This window comes from Panicum virgatum, chromosome 8K (assembly GCF_016808335.1).
Source record: "Panicum virgatum strain AP13 chromosome 8K, P.virgatum_v5, whole genome shotgun sequence".
NCBI lineage: Eukaryota > Viridiplantae > Streptophyta > Magnoliopsida > Poales > Poaceae > Panicum > Panicum virgatum.
The window spans coordinates 20,059,058-20,078,174 of record NC_053143.1 but is presented as its reverse complement, the minus strand read 5'-3'; the positions used below and the strand labels follow the sequence as shown (position 1 = coordinate 20,078,174).

Genomic DNA, 19,117 nt, shown 5'->3' with positions numbered 1-19,117 from the left:
AACTGAGAATAGATCCGATATAAGATGACAAAAAGGAGTAGCCAATGCAAATAAAGAACATTATAATGGATAGATTGGCAGGCACATACTTTTTCAAAGATGTGAACGAGCTTTATCTTATTCTCCTCTGATTCGCACCACTGAACTAGTCCAGGGCAGCCATTAATTTTTAGCCGTTGGAGGCGTGTGAGTTGTTGTATGCTCTCTGGTAGACTCTTGATGCCACTGCAATCGCGTAACACGAGCTGCGTGAGAGAGGTGAGGTCTCCTAACCTCTCCGGCAGCGACACAGTGCCGTTTTTGCAATATTTCACAGTCAGAATCTTGAGGGAGGAGATACATTGAAGCAAATCTGTTGAGATGCATGTGAGATCACTGCAGTCAGTAATCTTTAAATATTCGAGGCAGGGGAGGTGACGCAGCAAGCTCCACTGATGCAGAGGCACCTCACAGCATTTCACGTGAAGCGAGGTGGTTGCCGTAGAGGAGGAAGCACTGAAGTGATCTCTGTCCTCCCATGTGGATAATAGTATTTGGTCACTACTATCTATGGTCACGTGCATAGCTGGAGGCCAACACGCTTTGAACCTCAACAAGGGGCAATGATTTATACTCAACTGCCATAGTTTTGGGAACGCGAGCTCATTCAAACCATCCTCAGCATTCCACTCTTCCAGGCATTCCATACGGGATATGGCAAACTCAAGAAGTCGAGGAAATGCACTTCTGCACCCGTAAAAGCCCCCATCAATCTTCCTAATGCTGTCCATTCCTCCGATCCTCAGTGACTCCAGGTTTGGTAACTGACCAAGTGGTGGTAGGACATTGCAACTGGGCAAGTCCCGCAGGGTAACATCGCTCAGGCGAGGTAGATAAATAGCAATGCTCATCATCCAGGATGGAAAGCAAATACTACTGTATCCTTGTAGTGTTAATGTTTCTATCGTGTCTGGTGGCACCAGTTCTGATAAAACTTCCCTATCGTCTGCAAATCTCTTGGCATCCCTAGTCCATGCCAATTCTAGCCTTACAATACTCTGCTTTTCCCCCAGTTTTATTCTCTTTGCCTCTTCTGCAGACTTCACATTTTCAAGCCTGCTTATATCCAACAAGGTTAGATGTTTATCCTCGAGCTCAGAAAGATTGCTGCTGGATTCACCATCAACAGCATGAACCACAAAATTCGGTAGCAAGGCTGAACGATCCTTATTCTGAGGTAGAGTGGATTTATCTAGCTTCGAGCAATAAGTTACATGTAGAAACCTCAGATCACTAATTGCTGATAAGCTTGATGGCAGCCTCCGTAGATTTATGCAATGCGAGAGGTCTAGTGTATTTAGCTTTCTGAGGTTCCCAATGCTTTCAGGTATAGTACGCAGATTTAAATTCCTAGCTAAATTAAGGTACTCTAGATTGGATAGGCTACAGACACACTCAAGTAAACTGTCAAACCCAGCTTCATCATCTCGTACATGAAAATAATTTTTTCTTCCTAAATTTAAATACCGGAGTTTAGTGAGATTGATGAGGGCTTGTTGTAATCCATCACTGTAGTCCACTTCTAATAAATTCAAATATTGCAAACCTGTGAGGCCGCTGATTGCTCCTGTCAGGTCTTCAATGTCTGCAAATCCTGATAAGTTCAGATGCACCAATCGGCTCAAGCTCTGCAACGATTCTGATACACCTCTAATGATATAGGTATTTGACAAATCCAGATGCGCCAAATTTTCTAGATTCCTGAATGAGACTGGCAATTCATGTATGCTGTAACAGTCTGATAGATCAAGATGCCTCAACCTTGTCAGTTCTCCAATTGTCTTCGGAAGGGCCGTAATACTAGATCCGTGAAGATTGAGATAAATCAAATTCGAGAGCTTCGTGATACATTCTGGAACAAATTCATCACGTATCTTTGGAGCACTCAGATATCCCAATTGCTTCAGTCGGCCAATGGAATCGGGCAACCTCTGTATGGAGCACTCGCTTAAATCCAATACTAGCAGGGACCTAGCAGGTGCAAATGCAGCATCGCTTAGTTCACTGCTGCAACCGTCCAGAAAACGCAGTGCTATTAGCCTTGCATGAGAAGTCAAGTATAACTCCAGTGGCCTGCTACAATCCCTGAGCAATGCATATTGGCAGCTGCTTCCCCTTGTATTGCCTTGTTTGCTCTGGTCCAAAATTTGGTTGCCAAGGAGTGAAATTGCCAAGTCATGCACCAGATCGTGCATGGTGAAAAACGTAGCTTGTTTATAGTACGCTTCAGAAGTCTGCATCAAAAGTACATCCTAGCAAGTATTAGGATTTCTTGATTCTACTTAAATTATATAACAACACAGTATACATCAAAACATATGAGTATACCAAGAGCAACCCATAATTTTTCCTAGTGAACCATACATTGAATAAAAAAGAAACAATTCTATTATTATAATTGAAGACTCCATTGAACTCAGCTTAGCTTAGCTAGTTATGTTTCTTGTGTTCCAGTCTGTCTACTTGGGTTCGAGTTCTTAACTCGGTATGATTTTTCGCACTTTTCAGGATTTATTCCAATAACTAACAGTACTATTCTTTTAGTGCTATGCGACATGCTCGTCGATGGAGACGTGCCTTTATGCTTTCATCAATCTCAAAGTCTGCTGGTTGAATTTGTCGGAGGTGCTTAAAGAGCTGTAATGCATACGTGTATCTATAGTTGTGAGTGTGCATGTGTGTATATGTCCGCATTAATTAGTCCTCATGAGACACGCTAGAGAAAGGATAAATCCGAGAAATTCTCGTATGAAAATATAACTTCCAGCCATCAATATGATATACTTCAATCCATATATGATATACTTCAATCCATTTTTGTTTTTCTTAAAAAAGTCAGTCACATCTTTCATTATTAAAAAATAGCTAAAGTAACCCTTAATACTTGTGAACGGGACCAAACGTTAGGCAAGAACACTATGCAGGGACAAAAGCTGAACTTTATATAGTTTGTCACTAAGTATATAGTCATCATAGCCGATTACTTGTAGATCAGCAAAGGTTTGTGATGGTGTTGTTTGGATTTGATAGATTTGCGATGGCATAATCATTCCTTCTTTTTATTTTTGAATTAATGAACCATACCTTTACTTCATAAGGAAATTGTGTATAGCTTAACAGGAAATCAAAAGTGTGTAAATATATATATGAACTCCAATAACATATATATATAGAGAGAGATTCATTTATACAATATTAGTGAAGTTCATACTCAGCTTGAATTCCAATATAAAAGTATAATTGAAATGAAAAAGAAATAAATAGAAAGGAAAACTGGAAAAAGAAAAAAAGGACATTTGGTCCTAGTTGGTAACACCAATCGGGACTAAAGGGGATGCCTGCCGCGCCCAGGCTAGCAACCCCTTTGGTCCCGGTTGGGTCCCCTTTTGTCCCGATTACTTAACCCGTAGTCACTACTACAGAATTTCTTTTCCGAGACGGGCAAAATGGCTTTTCCGAGGCGGGCAGCCCAACTGCCTCGGACCAAACGTCACGGTTAATGGAGGCATTTACCGAGGCGGTCTCGAAACCGCCACGGTAAAAGAATTAACCGAGGCGGTCATGTTAGGGCAACTGCCTCGGTTAATCTATTGACTGAGGCGGTTGTACGGCGGGCGGCCTGGCGCCTATTAACCGAGGCGGTCCGGGACCTGCCCGCCTCCGAGGCCCATTTTAAGTGCCTCGCAAAATGGAATTTTGTAGTAGTGAGTCCCGGATTGGCATTCCCGGTTGGGAAACCGAGACAACAAGGGTTTCCCAACCGGGACAAATTAAGCTTTCTCTACTAGTGAACCGTACATTTACTAAATATAAAAAATATGTACACATCAATACAAAATAAATAAACACCCTATACGTTTGTCTCATTTGAACCAATGAGGCTGCTGAGTTCCCATGGCCCATCAAACGACTTTCATCCCTTACTTTCAGGCAATGAGAAAACTAGCTAGCGAGGCACGTAATTTTACAATTTACGAGACCTGAGTATACCGGTGGATTAGTTAATATCCTACTCTAACAACCATTATCCATGTATGTAATCAAAAAATGATAGGCCATTATACTAGTACATTTACATCCAACAGCGATGCATGCTATCTTTGTATCGATATTTTCATACAGATGGTATATAACTGGTTAAACCTCGTACTAATTCTAGTAGATAATGCCTTCCATGATATTGATACTGATCTGTTGGTTCCTTGAACTACAATGGTGGCACTACTACAAAAACGTTGATTTGTCCCGGTTGGGAAACCGCTGTTGTCCCGGTTTCCCAACCGGGAACGCCTGTCCGGGACAAAAGGGGGTGCCCTTTTGTCCCGGTTGTGGCAACCGGGACAAAAGAGGACCTTTTGTCCCGGTTGGTAACACCAACCGGGACAAAAGGTGCAGCCAGCGCCCACGTGGCTGGCGCACCCTTTTGTCCCGGTTGGTGTTACCAACCGGGACAAAAGGTCTCTTTTTTTTTCATGTTTTTCTTTTCTCAATTCTTTTTCTATTTCAATTATACTTTTGCATTTCAATAAAACTTATGTATTGGAATTCAGTGTGTATGATCTCCACTAATATATACATATATATATAGTTACTTATATAATATTTGTCCTAGATAGTTTTCATATATAAATTAATTCACTTATATATATATGTATACACATATCTATACATGTGAATTCCTTTACATATGAAAATGTCTAGGACCAATATTATATAAATATATATATATACACATATATATTATTGGAGTGCTTATATATATAATACATACATACTCCATCATATTTGCATAGGTATATTCGTTCTTAATTACATAGTAGAATTTGCCTTTTGGAAATTTAATACATACATACATACTCATAAATAGAAATTTAATACATAGACACACATATATATTTACATAGTTATATTCATTCTTAATTACATATATACGCGTATATTGTCATATTTACTGTGATTGTCAATATTAGATATTCCATCATAGTAGAATTCGCCTTTTGGATCGAGGACTTGCTCAACAATAAATCCGGAGAATTGTTCTTGAATCGCCATAACCTTTCCCTCCGGTATGAGTTTATCGCGCATCTCCCCGACCTATGGAAAAAGGGGATAATTAATTTCGACTAATTAAAATACGAGTTCAAATATTAACAAGTTTTTTTACTTACTTCCTCCTCCCAATCTGTCCAGCCCTTTGGAGGACCTACCAGACCATGGATGTTCTCGCATACATAGTATGCGCACAATACAGTGCCTGGTTTCTGCCTCATACACTTTAAGAGAGAAGAAATTATCAGGTATTTACATGAATATATAATAAAACTAATGAATCGTGCAACGAATCATCCAAGCGCGTACCGGAAAATCTGTCTTGATCTTCAATTCCTTGTCAAATTTGCCTGGATGATTTTTAGCGAATTCTTTCCAAACCCTGTGCATGATTAGAACAATTATAGTCAAGTAACAAAGTGATTCAAATTATCGGTCATGGACGGAGTAGTGGTAGAATTACTTTTTCATCATGTTAAGAAGATTTTCGTATTGTTCTGGAGGTCTCCTCAATGAGTCCATAACCACGAGTAGGCTCTTCTCGGGAATTATGACAATTAGGATCCAGTGTTCACTGCAAGATTATACGGAGGCAGTTCTTGGTAGTTAAGGTTTAAACAATTCGATTACAGAATAGAAAGAGTTAGACGGAAGGAATCACTCACGCAAAGTTGTAAGGAAACAATATCATTTGCTTGTTGTGATAAACGCTTATGTACTTGAACAACATTTGGAATATCTCATCGGTATTGTCGCGTAGAAGCCTCCAATTACAAGTAATTGGGTCGATGAAGCCGAGGTGAGAGTATCCCTTTCTTCTGCAAGTATGTATCTCCATTCTACATGATACCGAATAAATCAAGAGATCAGTATGTTGAGATCATGCAAAACAATACGTAAGGAGAGTAAAATACTTACAGAACCCACAAGGCGACCATAGAGATGTCGAGGGCCTCCTGATGGAATAGTTGGTAAATTTCTTCCCAGTTTATCCATAGAATGGCCTCCCCCCCGTAAGAAATCGTCATCTTTAATCTTTGCGCCCTGCATGAAGATGCAATCGGCCATCGCACGCATGTAGTGCTGGTGCAGCTTATACATTTGCGTTGGAAGCACAGACACTACTTCGGGGGGTACAAGAGTTTTGCCGATCTCAAACGTCCATTTGACGACCACATCGGCCTTTGGAATATCTTCTCCCCCTGCAATCTGAGCGGCCGTCAGGTTTGATTCTTTCAAAAATGTAACAAAGTCTTGTTCTTGCGTCGTCTGTCCCACTACGAGAGGCTCTATTGATTGTTTCTTTTGGGCTCCGAGCTGTGGAACGTCGGACGACGACGACTTTGATTGTCTCTTCTTTTTCTCAGTAGTTTTGATAATTGTGCGTTCGTAGTCTGAAGGGGGGTCTCTCGGAATGAATTTTCTCTTATTTGCTTCGCACATTCCCTTAAAAAATTTCAAATCTATCGGATTTATCACTTTCTCGGGCTCCGGCTTCGGCTTCGGCTTGAAGTGCTCTTTAACTCTTTCTTGAGTTATCCGATCGCATTCTTCAAGGCTCATGTCCCAGGGTTTAATAGGAGCCTCCTTGGTTTTCTTCTTCTTTTCCTTCTTCTTTGGAGGCTCCCTAGCCGGTGCAGCTACCTTCTTTGCCGGCGGCCGTTTCTGCTTCTTTGCCGGCGGCGGAGGGGGTGACCATGGAGGCGACGGTGACGCTTGAGTGTTCATCGGCGCATGAGATGATGGTGATGGAGAATGTGCCGGTGAACCTTGCCGAGACAGTGCTGCCCTTGGGGAGTTTTGCGGAGATGCCGGTCTTGGAGAGGCATGCTGAGATGCCGGTCTTGGTGTTTGATCATCCGACTTTAGGACAATGTAGCGCTTATCCCATAGGATGTAGCCATGAATGGCTTCTGCTAGTGTCCTCTCCCCATCGCCTCCAGGAATATCAAGCTCGAGCGTCTCCCAACCCTGGCACACCTGCTCCACGCCAACTCTTGTGTATCTAGGCGGAATTTGCTGCCCGTGGTACACGTCGCCTGGTTCGGTTGGCATGGCGGTACCGTACGCAACAGTGAACATTAAGTTCTTAACGGCAGTCTGCAGGTCACAAGGTGTCCGGTGGGTGATCTCATCCACTGGAAATCGCTGCGGGGCCGACGCTTCAACTGCGGCCTGGATCCCCGTGGGCTCGGCAGCGGCGACGTCTGTGGAAGCGCAGCTACTTTTCCGCTGAGACAGGTGATCGGCTGCGACACTAGGCTCTGGAGGCAACGTTTGCGCTTGCTGTTGGTGGCTCATTGCTACGGCCACTTGGCGTTGTACCTCTTCCTCCAGTCTTTGATCGTGTGACATGAGCCGTTCCTCTAGCCTTCGCAGGTGCTCCCGCTCATCATTCTTTCTTCTTTGCCGGCTTCTATATGAATCAATGTAATCCCTGAACCCATACTTCCACGGAACCACGCCTTTGCCTCTTGTGCGGCCCGGATGCTCTGGATTCCCAAGGGCGTAAGTCAGCTCGTCCCTCTCTCTATCTGGCTGGAATGTTCCCTCGGCCGCTGCTTGTATGGCCTCCTGTAGTCTCTGGGCTGCTCGCTGGATGTTTGGCCCATAGATGCAGTCACCAGTCATTGGGTCCAAGCTTCCCCCGTGACCATAAAACCAGGTCCTTGACCTTTCAGGCCAGTTCATGGTCGCAGGTCGGATGCCTCTGTCAAGCAGATCCTGCTCCATCTTCTCCCATTTGGGTACTGCAAGCTTGTAGCCTCCTTGGCCTAGAGTGTGATGGTACACTTTCTTCGAGGCGTTGTCTTTGGCCTTCTGCACCTTTTGAAGCCCAAGCTCTGAAGACTTGTATTCCACAAATGCATCCCAGTGACCCCTGAGCTTTTCGAGCTCGCCGGTAAATACGGGTGTGGTCCCGGTCTTGATATATTTCTTCGTCAAAATTTTCTTGAATGATCGCAGTTGTTCGGCCATCTTACTCAGGGTCCAGCGCTTGCATATCTCTTCGGATTCAGCTGGAACCGTGAAGTTTTTCTTAAGCTCCCGCCAGCACCATTCTTTTTCTCTTTCGGGTACCGCATCCCGTTCCTCGCTTGGATTGGAAGCTTTCCAGAGCCTAAAGCTGATCGGGATGTGGTCCCTGACAATACATCCAGATTGTCTTATGAATTTTTTGGCGGCAGCTTCTGGAGCGATCGGTTCGCCATCTGGACCAACTTCCGTTATAATGAACCGCCCTTCCAGTTTTTTTGTTGGGCCTCGCTTCGTCTTTTTCTGCTGCGACGATGATCCAGACGGCTATAAAAAAAACATTCATAGTATTCATATAGATTCAGATGAAAATATGATTGTCACTACAAATAAGTATAGTTTTGATATGTACATTAGCACTTTGTTCAGCAGCAGCGTCATCCTGAATAGATGGTGCCTCAATTCCATCACCGGACATATTCAAATATATGTCGGTATTGCTGCCATCATCAGCTTGTTCAGCGACATCTCCTTGACCTTCGCCAATCATATTCAACAGGAACTGTTCGTCTTCCGCGTCTGTGTGTCGCGGGTCCATCGTAACTAAAATATGAATACAAATAAAACCCTTAAAAATTATCTAAATAATCCACTCCAGAAATTTGCGGCTAGGGATAGGCGGAGGGCCGAGGGCCGAAGGCGAAGGGCTCAAAGCCGAGGGCCGGAGGCACACTGGGGCGAACGCGGAGCGGGGGGGACGTGGGCTCAGGGCGAGCTATGAGCACAGCTCAGGCTCCTCATCCCATGCTGCAGAGAGCTTATCAACACTGTTTGGACCAGAAGCCCAGCCAGGCAATAATGTAAATGGACACATCAAGAATGAGATGAAAACAACTCGCCTTCTAGTCCGCTGAAGAAGGTGTTAATAGTAAGGTCATGTTTAGTTCTCAAAAATCTTTAAGATTCACCGTCACATCAAATTTTTAACACATGTATGAAGTATTAAATGGAGTTTAAAAAATAACTAATTGCATAGCTTAGCTGTAAATAACGAGATGAATCTTCTGAGCCTAATTAGTTCATGATTGGACACTAGTTACCAAATAAAAACGAAAATATTATAGTAGCCAAACCCAAAAAAAAATTGGAAACTAAACACGCCCTAAATTTTATAGATTTACATATATCTTTACAATATGAAAAAAATACACTCTAAAAACCTTTTTTTAGGAACTACACATTCATTTTTTTCTCTCCAACGTTTCTTTAATTTAGAAACTACACTCTCAGTATGTTTTAAGGGGTTGGTCCACTCGATAGAATCAGCTCAAACAATATATGAGAGGAGACCAACATTAAAAAGAAAATCTCAACAGAAAGCTCTTCTCTGCTTGTGTTATGATTTTCTCTTCTTTCTTTCCTCCCTTATTGATCCCTGCACGAATCTTTAAAAAAAAACAAAATTGATCCTTGCACGCATAGTCGATAGATCAGTACCCTTGCTAAAATTCTAAACCTTCAGGAAGCAGATTTGTTTACAAAAATACATTCTTTGTGGGACAAAATACATATAATTAAAGCAATACTAATTATACTCTCTCCATGTCAAAATACATCACTATATTCATACTCAAATCAAACGAACTCCCGATCTGTAAAAGAACAGAAGAATACCCACGCACACAACAGGGCGGCGGCGCGGCGGCGTGCAGTGGAGGCCGCCGACGAGGGCGTGCGCGCGGAGTGGAGGCCGGGGGCGGCGCTCGCAGGGACGACGGCGCTCGGTGACGTGGGCTCGCGCGGCGGGGCTCTGGGCGGCGACGTCGACGCGGCGGTGCTCGGGGAGCTCGAGCGGTGGGGGGAGCAGGGGAACGGACGGCGGGAGGGAGGAAGGGCGAAGGAGGGAGGGAGCTAGGAAATATATGGGGGGGGGCCTTTTGTCCCGGGTGAAGCCACCACCCGGGACAAAATGACCTTTTGTCCCGGGTGGTGGCTTCACCCGGGACAAAAGGCCCCCCCTTTTGTCCCGGGTGAATCCACCACCCGGGACAAAAGGACCTTTTGTCCCGGGTGGTGGATTCACCCGGGACAAAAGGGGTTTTTGGGCGGGCCGGGAAAATTCCCAGCCCGCGGCCCACCTTTAGTCCCGGGTGGATCTACCACCCGGGACAAAAGGGGCCCGTTTTCCCTCGTTCCCGCCTAATGTTATGTTTGTTTTTGTTTCTTTTAACTTCTCTTTTAAAATTGGCTTTCATTTGTTAATTCAGTTAATAAAATTATGATTCCAAAAATTATGGAACAAAATTTCTTATCTCTATATAAACTTGATACACGCAACAAAAATAATTAATTTTCATTCAAGTGATTGGGTCAATGAAATATCTAACTTTTTTGAAATCATATTTGTTATTTTGACCATGCAAAAATATATTAGGTGAAATTTTTTTTCAAACTGTTGCTTTTCGATAGAAAGTGGATTCTATCACGATATTAACATTTAAAAGTGAATTTTAGATAAAATTAAGCAATTTCATGATATTAATGAGTAGTGTGTGTGAGTTTGAGAGATAGTGTGTGTTAGTGAGATTGTGTGTGTTAGTGAAAGAGTATAGTGTGTTAATGTGAATGTAATTTCATGAAATAAATAAAATTAGTTGAGTAATCCATTATTGAATGAAAATTATAATTGAGTCTAGTAATTAAGTGAAAAATATATAAAATAATATAAAGAACACATAAAATATAATTGTACAGTACATATATAATAAAAGTATTCGAATTGCGATTATGTTTTTATACAATAATATAAAATGATTCAAGTACATGAAGGATTAGCGGTAACAGACTTTCTCTTCACAAATGTCCCTTGATTATGATCACGGCGCAAGTATGGAGCATCATCATTGGCTAGCAGGATGCATGGATCAGCATTTACTTCGAAAGGTGGAATGGCAACAAAATTATTATATTCTTCTGAAAAGTCTGTCTTGTCCTCCACTCCAACGATGTTTCTCTTTCCTGATAGAACTATGTGTCGCTTAGGCTCATCCTTTTGCTTGTTGATCCCCTTCTTTGGCTTGCTGGACATGTCCTTAATGTAGAAAACCTGAGCGACATCCTGGGCTAGGACAAATGGCTCGTCTCTATACCCAAGATTGTTGAGATCAACTATTGTCATCCCATACTCATCTTTTGTTACCCCTCCTCCAGATAGCTTAACCCATTGGCAACGAAATAGAGGCACCTTGAAATTGGGACCGTAATCCAGCTCCCATATCTCTTCAATGTAGCCGTAATATGTGTCTTTTTTTCCATTATTGTCCGTGGCATCCATACGAACACCGCTGTTTTGGTTGGTACTCTTTTTATCTTGGGCTATCGTATAAAATGTGTTTCCATTTATCTCGTACCCTTGGTATGTTAAGATATTCCAAGATGGTCCCCTAGCCAATAAGAACAGTTGTTCACTTATATCCATGTTATGCATTAGATGCTTCCGCAACCAGCTACAGAAAGTGTTCATGTGCTCACGTGTAATCCATGCCTCAGACTTTTCCGGGAAATTGGAGAGCAGAATTTTCTTGTGTTCCTCGATATATGGGTCAACCAAGGATGATTGTTGAAGAACCGTATAATGCGCTTTCTTGAATGAGAAATCATCTGTGCAGACATAAGATTTCTTTCCTAATGTACCCTTTCCAGATAGTCTCCCCTCATATCGCGATTCAGGGACTCCAATCAGTTTAAGGTCATCAATAAAGTCAACACAAAAGTCAATGACCTCCTCAGTTCCGTAGGCACTGGCGATGCTTCCTTCTGGACGAGCTCTATTACGAACACATTTCTTGAGTACCCCCATGAACCTTTCGAATGGGAACATGTTGTGTAGAAATACTGGTCCGAGAATATCAATCTCTTTGACAAGGTGCACTAGAAGATGTGTCATGATGTTGAAGAAAGATGGTGGAAATATCAGCTCAAAGCCAACAAGACATTGCACCACATCGTTTTGCAGCTTTATCAAATTCTCCGGGTCAATTATCTTCTGAGAAACTGCGTTGAGGAAGGCACATATCTTCACGATGGTTAACCGGACGTTATCAGGCAGAATCCCCCGCAGCACAACCGGAAGAAGTTCGGTCATAAGCACATGGCAGTCATGGGACTTGAGATTTGTAAATTTCTTCTCTGCCAAATTTAAGATTCCTTTTATATTGGATGAGTATCCAGATGGAACCTTTATACTGCTCAAGCAGTCAAACATGGTTTCTTTCTCTTCCTTGCTAAGAGTATAGCTGGCAGGACTTAAGTATTGTCGTCCATTATCTCGCTGTTGTGGATGTAAGGCATCTCGTTCTTCCATACGTTGCAATTCTTGACGTGCTTCTACTGTATCTTTTGTCTTTCCGTACACTCCCAAGAATGCTATCAGGTTGACGCAAAAATTCTTCGTGAGGTGCATCACATCAATTGCATGACGAACATCTAAGACTTCCCAATATGGTAGCTCCCAAAATATAGATTTCTTCTTCCACATGGGCGCCATTCCATTTTCGTTCGGAACAGGTTGGCTACCAGATCCCTTTCCAAAAACAACTTCTAGATCTTTTACCATGTTGAAGACGTCTTTACCACTACGGTGCATCGGTTTTGTTCGGTGGTCCGCTTGGCCTTTGAAATGCTTGCCCTTCTTTCGTACCGCATGCCTGATGGGAAGAAACCGACGATGACCCATGTATACAACCTTCTTACAGTGAGTCAACCATATATTATCGGTATCATCTAAACAGTGTGTGCATGCTTTGTATCCCTTGTTCGAATGTCCTGACAAGTTACTAAGAGCAGGCCAGTCATTGATCGTTACGAACAGCAATGCTCGTAGGTTGAAGTTTTCCTGTTTGTATTCATCCCACATCCGTACACCTTCATCGCCCCAGAGCAATAAGAGTTCTTCGACCAATGGTCTTAGGTACACATCAATGTCATTTCCGGGCTGCTTTGGACCCGGGATAAGCACTGGCATCATGATGAACTTTCGTTTCATGCAGAGCCATGGTGGAAGATTGTACAGACAAAGAGTCACAGGCCAAGTGCTATGACCACTGCTCATCTCACCAAAAGGATTCATGCCATCCGTACTCAAACCGAACCTTATGTTTCTCGCATCCAAATCAAATTTAGGGTACGTTCTATCTATTTTTCTCCACTGCGACCCATCAGCGGGGTGTCTCAACATCGAGTCTTTCTTGCGTTCCTCTTTGTGCTATCGCATCAACTTAGCATTATCTTTATTTCTAAACAGACGCTTCAAACGTGGTATTATAGGCAAATACCACATGACCTTCGCAGGAACTCTCTTCCGGGGAGGCTCTCCCTCGACATCTCCAGGATCATCTTTTCTAATCTTGTAACGCAATGCACTGCATACGGGACATGCATCCAAATTCTCGTACTCGCCTCGGTAGAGGATGCAGTCGTTGGGGCATGCATGTATCTTTTGCACTTCCAGTCCCAAAGGGCAAACAAGTTGTTTGGCTTCATACGTTGTGGCAGGCAATTCATTGTCCTTAGGAAGCATTTTTTTAACAAGTTTGAGTAATTCACCAAATCCCTTGTCGGATACACCATTTGTCGCCTTCCATTGCAGCAACTCCAAGGTGGTGCCAAGTTTCTTAAATCCATTTTGACAATCTGGGTACAACAACTTATGGTGGTCCTCTAACAACTTCTGGAACTTCAACCTCTCCGTTTCACTCTCACAGTCTGCCTGCACATTGTGCAATGCTTGCCCCAGATCGTCGCTGGGATCATTTTCTGCTACATCTACTTCGGGCTCTTCCATGGGAATATCGTCATCGAATGCACCGATTCCAGCATTCCCGGGAAAGTGGTCGTCAAAATCTTCTTCTTCATTGTCTTCCATGGTAACCCCCTGTTCTCCGTGCTTCGTCCAACAAACATACTTTTTCATGAAACCATTTGCGAAAATGTGGCTGTGTAGGATTCTTGAAGATGAGTAATCCTTGTTATTGTTGCAATGAACACACGGGCAGCACATAAAACCATTCTGCTTGTTTGCCTCAGCCACAGACAAAAAATAATGCAGGCCATCAATGAATTCTTTCGAACGTCGGTCAGCATTGTACATCCATTGCCGGTCCATCTGCATTTTAAATAAATCGATTTGAATTCTTTACACGTATCGAATAAATAAAATATATCAAACCTAAATTAAACTAAATGTAACATAACATGAATAATTAAAAGATATGCAATATCTATCATACATCTTGATTAATTAAAAGGGGTACTTAATCCATTACAGAACTTAACAAAGGAGTACTATACATGAAATTTAAAAATTCGGTCAACAACACATAGGTTTTCAACCGTCCTTGCGTTGGAACGCAGAATGTTCTAACGGATTTCTTGCTGGCGCAGAATAAGATGGCGGAGCTGAAACCTCCGAGTTTGGTGGTGACGAACCGTAACGCCGCAATAAATCCTCAAGATCAAACGGAGGTTCCTCGCCCCTTGCCATGCATTCTCTATATTCTTTTTCCAAATAACGGAGCGCTGCCCTATGAAAAGCACTAGGTTTTTTGGACCGACGACGTACTCGAGTTGTGCCCTTCTCTCCAGAAGGACAACGATCACCCCCACCGGCGCCACTCCCTCCAGCTGTTGAAGCCATATTTTACTGAAAAATACCTTTATTTTCCACAAAATTATAAATTCTTACCATTACAAAGCAAAAATTATTTACTATTACAATTACAATGATCAGATTAATAACTCTTGCAAATAACAATGAAATTATATAAAAAAAGACGAAATGTATCATTAATCCTCAAGAAATCTCTAATTAATTGAAAGAAATCTCTATAACTTCTAATTACTTTGACACCCTTCAGTTCCAGGAGTACACTCTTTTCAATATCCAGAAACCCTCTAGAAGAAAAATAAACCTTTATTTCTGAAAATGTATATGTCAGTAACCTCAACCCTGCGGTGATGACACTGCCTTTCGGGGGGACACGGTGCGGTACAAGGATGTCACCAATCGGCTAGTCGCAGCACCAACATTTACGATTAATAGGCACAGCACTTGGCACAGGCAGCATGCTCGTTCATATGCTCTCAGTACAACAACGGCATGCTGACTGCGTCAAATGCTGTCTTCTTATCAATCGGAAGTGCTGGTGATGCGACCAACCGATTTGCGACGTCCTTATAGCGCATCGTGTATCCCTGAAAGGTAGTGCCATCACCGTTGGATGGAGATTAACGACGTATACTTGTTTCGAAATAAAGATTTTTTTAGCTTCTAGATGGTTTCAATGTGAGCCTGATTAAATACATCACTAGAGTGTCAAAATAATCCATTCATAATACAAAAAATTCTATAATATACTCATTTCATTAATTCATTCACGAATAAAAAAATCAACTATCCACAATATGGTCATATATACAAGTACATCACATGAAGTATCTACACTCATTCTAAAAATTTCTACTATCCATATACTCATCTAAATCTAAAAGAAAATTACGCCTACATATGCAATCTAGCTAGCAAAATAATGTCCAAGAAATGAGCTAGCTACACATTTTCTCTATTTCTAAAGTATGAAATGAGCTATACAAGCCAAGGAAGAAGAGAAAAACAAGCCCCAAACCTTTAGAGCAGATGGATGGACGGGGAATCAAAGATCTTCACAAATGTGGTGAAGAAATGAGCAAAACTCCTCTATCCCGAGCCAAGAACAGAGAAAACAAGTGAGCTGAATGGCTCGGGCGGGGGGAGAGGGAAGGGGATAAGGGGCGCAAGGCCTTTTGTCCCGGTTGGAGGCATGAACCGGGACAAAAGGGGGGACTTTTGTCCCGGTTGGTGGTTCCAACCGGGACAAAAGGCTACGCGGGCCTTTTGTCCCGGTTGGAACCACCAACCGGGACAAAAGGCTCCCATTTTGTCCCGGTTGGTGTCTCCAACCGGGACAAAAGGCCCCCGTCCCCCCCGCTGGCCCGGCTAGCCGTTGGACCCGGGACAAAAGCCACCTATTGTCTCGGGCCCAAAGGCTGCCGGGACAAATGGCCAGGAACAAAGGCCTGTTTTGTAGTAGTGTGGGACTGTGTGGTCCACGTAGTGTATGAGTTGACATGAACAATTTGGACCCTTTGCAAATGGGTCTGAGCTAAACCGCATGCATACTCGGGCATTGTGGGCTAGGTGTTCGGACATCCTGTATGTATGGCGTGTGTGGTCCTTGCGAGGTGCATGATATTAGCACTTGATGTTTTACTTGGAGCGATAAAGATTATAAGCTGACTGGAACCTATATAACTTTTTTAAAAGACCCTGTTTGGTAGAGGTCTAGTTCAAAAAAAAATTTGGATCACTTGAAACTAAATATTAGTAACTCCCAAAAAAATCTTGGATCTGGAACTCTTAAATCACTTTATTCTAGCCCTCCAACTACAAATCCAACGTGGATCTCGGATGAGGAGCTCTGGCAAGGTGGGACAAATTGCACCAAAACGGAATATATGGACTATGGACCAAGACGGGCCGAAGACTAAACATTATTAGATCATGGTTTTAAACATCAATATTTTAAATTTTTAGCCTATTCGATCTTTTGGGTTTTATTTTTTTATATTAGAGGGTTCCAATAAAAATTATCTAAGACATGATACATAGTTTATATCCGAGGAAAACAATAGATCCATCTCTTATTGAACAATTGGAACGCCTAAGGTTTGCAAGATTGTTTGGGATGACCCTCTTCGCAATAGCGACATATTGGTGCCTCTGGGTAAAATAGAAAATCTTATGTTCCTCCACATTGTTAACATATAAAAAGAGTATAGATTATTTGCATTGTATTCTAAAGGAAACAGAACTGAATCCACACATTACACTCCTCAATTGTCTGACTTAAACTACTACTTACAGTCACAAAGAACTGGTAATTGTTTGAAGTCAATCAATTCAATCTTTGACTACTACTTTTTATTATAATGTATTTTTAAAATGAAAATTCTAAATTATTTCCCTCAAGTATAGACAATGTCCCGATAACCCCAAATGTATACTTTTATAAAATTAATTTTTAAGACAAGTCTATTCAGCCTTTTCAAACCTAAAAACAAAAACATCATTTATTTGAGACTTGATGTAGTATAATAGATTCTGGCTACAATGTGTCTATTGTGTCAGCCTGTATGGGATTTTGCTACTAGAAAACAGCCCATTAGTACAGGTTCTGCAACCGGTACTGAGCAACCGAGACTAAAAATCTCGATCATCAGTATCATGTCGTGCACCCGGTACTAAAATTTCCTTTAGTACTGGTTGGTACCAAAGCGTAAAACGTCAAAACAATTTTTTTGGAATGCCCACACATGCACGATTTTTCACAAAAAATACGCGTGTGTGCAGTGCTTAGGACTCGAACTTGTGAACTCTCAGACTTACCATCTCACCTATACAGCATTTGTGATTGGGAGATATATGCTTTCCTTTTGAAACCATGGAGAACCCTTTAGTACGGGTGGTAACACGAACTGGTAAAGGCAATATAGTAGTATCGAGTGGTGTTACCACCCCGGTACTAATGTGGGTGTGCACATTAGTATCGGTTGGTAGCACCACCCAGTACAAAAGTAGACCCTCTAGTTCTAGTTGGTGTTACCACCCGGTACTAAAGCCCTCCATAGTCTTCCATCAACTCCAAATATACCAGAAGGAAATAGATCCTACTGGTATATTTAGGTTGGGCTGATAGCTTGTTTACTAGTAGTGTTTCTCTAATGTTTTTCTCCATTGCTCTCTGATTAAAGATACTATTGTTTTAAAATATTAGCTCTTCACCACTACTTACTTTTTAATAATCATGAACTGCAGCAACATTATTGTGTTAAGTGGTTGTGGTTGTTCCAATCCAATGTACCATGTATGTTGTCAGCATGGATTTACTAAAAGTTAACATATGTATGTTTCTTTTCAATTAATTCAAGAAGTAAGAAAAATTCCAATGTGGTATTGGAATGCAGAAATGACACACCTTAGGTGACACTGGTTGTTGAAAAAAGGACAATCCTAGGAGCTGCACAATATATCTTTCACAAAGCTCCGTATTCGAGAGTAGTTTTGTTGGCTTGATGAAATCCATAGCAATCCATTGGTAAATAAGATCATCTTTAACTATACTGTGACCTTTTGGAAAGGTTGCACAGTAGGTAAAACATGGCTTCAAGCTTGGAGACATATAGCTATAACTTAACATCAAGGATGCAAAAACATGATTTGGCAAAAATAAATCCTTTGAAACAAGTTCATTCCAGATATCACTATCTTTCACTTTCATCCATTCATCAAAATTCATGAACCGTAAAGTGAACCCAAGAGATAGAGCTGCTAAAGCCACACCACCACACTTCTGAGCAATCTCCCTTCCGATACCCATGAGCTGTTCTTTGTTATTTCTATCTTTGAAACCACTTCTTTGTTTTATTATATCCCAGCACATGTCATTTGTCAAGGGTAATATCTTGTGTGGTTGAAGGTTAGTACAAATTCTCTCAGCAACACGTTCACTACGTGTTGTTACTAAAATAGTTATGTTGCCCTCATCATGATATAACATATCCTTCAACTCCTGCAACAGGAACTGATTATCCTCCCATAGGTCATCTAAAACAATCAGAACCTTCTTACCATGAAGTAGTTTCTTGAGGCAGCTATGTATCATCTCACTTTCATTAGCCAGGCTCTCTTTTCTAGATAACTGTAAAATTATAGACTTATAAATCTTATTCGAGTCAAATCTCTAGGACACATGGACCCATACTTGAGAATAACAATTGAACTTTGGATCATTATAAATCAGTCTTGCAAAAGTTGTCTTGCCAATGCCTCCAATACCATATATAGGAAGGATGACGATCTTTTCTGACATGGCCTCAAGCAAATAGGCCACTACTTTCTCTTTTTCTTCTGTCCTCCCTACAATGTGTTCTTCTGCTATATCTAATGATGTTTCCAATG

At 41.9% G+C, this 19,117-nt stretch overlaps 1 protein-coding gene across 5 annotated transcripts in view; it reads right to left on the bottom strand.

The window, feature by feature from the left end:
- LOC120644159 (putative disease resistance protein RGA4) overlaps positions 1–19,099 on the bottom strand; it is a 21,801-nt gene extending 2,702 nt beyond the window's left edge. For all 5 annotated transcript variants that reach the window (XM_039920727.1, XM_039920729.1, XM_039920730.1 and 2 more), the window contains exons 1-3: positions 18,921–19,099; positions 2,103–2,273; positions 90–1,839 (exon numbers count right to left, since the gene is read on the bottom strand). In XM_039920727.1, the coding sequence (XP_039776661.1) occupies positions 90–1,839; positions 2,103–2,273; positions 18,921–18,949 (1,950 nt within the window). In that variant the 5' untranslated portion in view covers positions 18,950–19,099. The remainder of the gene's footprint in view (positions 1–89; positions 1,840–2,102; positions 2,274–18,920) is intronic.
- Positions 19,100–19,117: the final 18 nt, after the last annotated feature.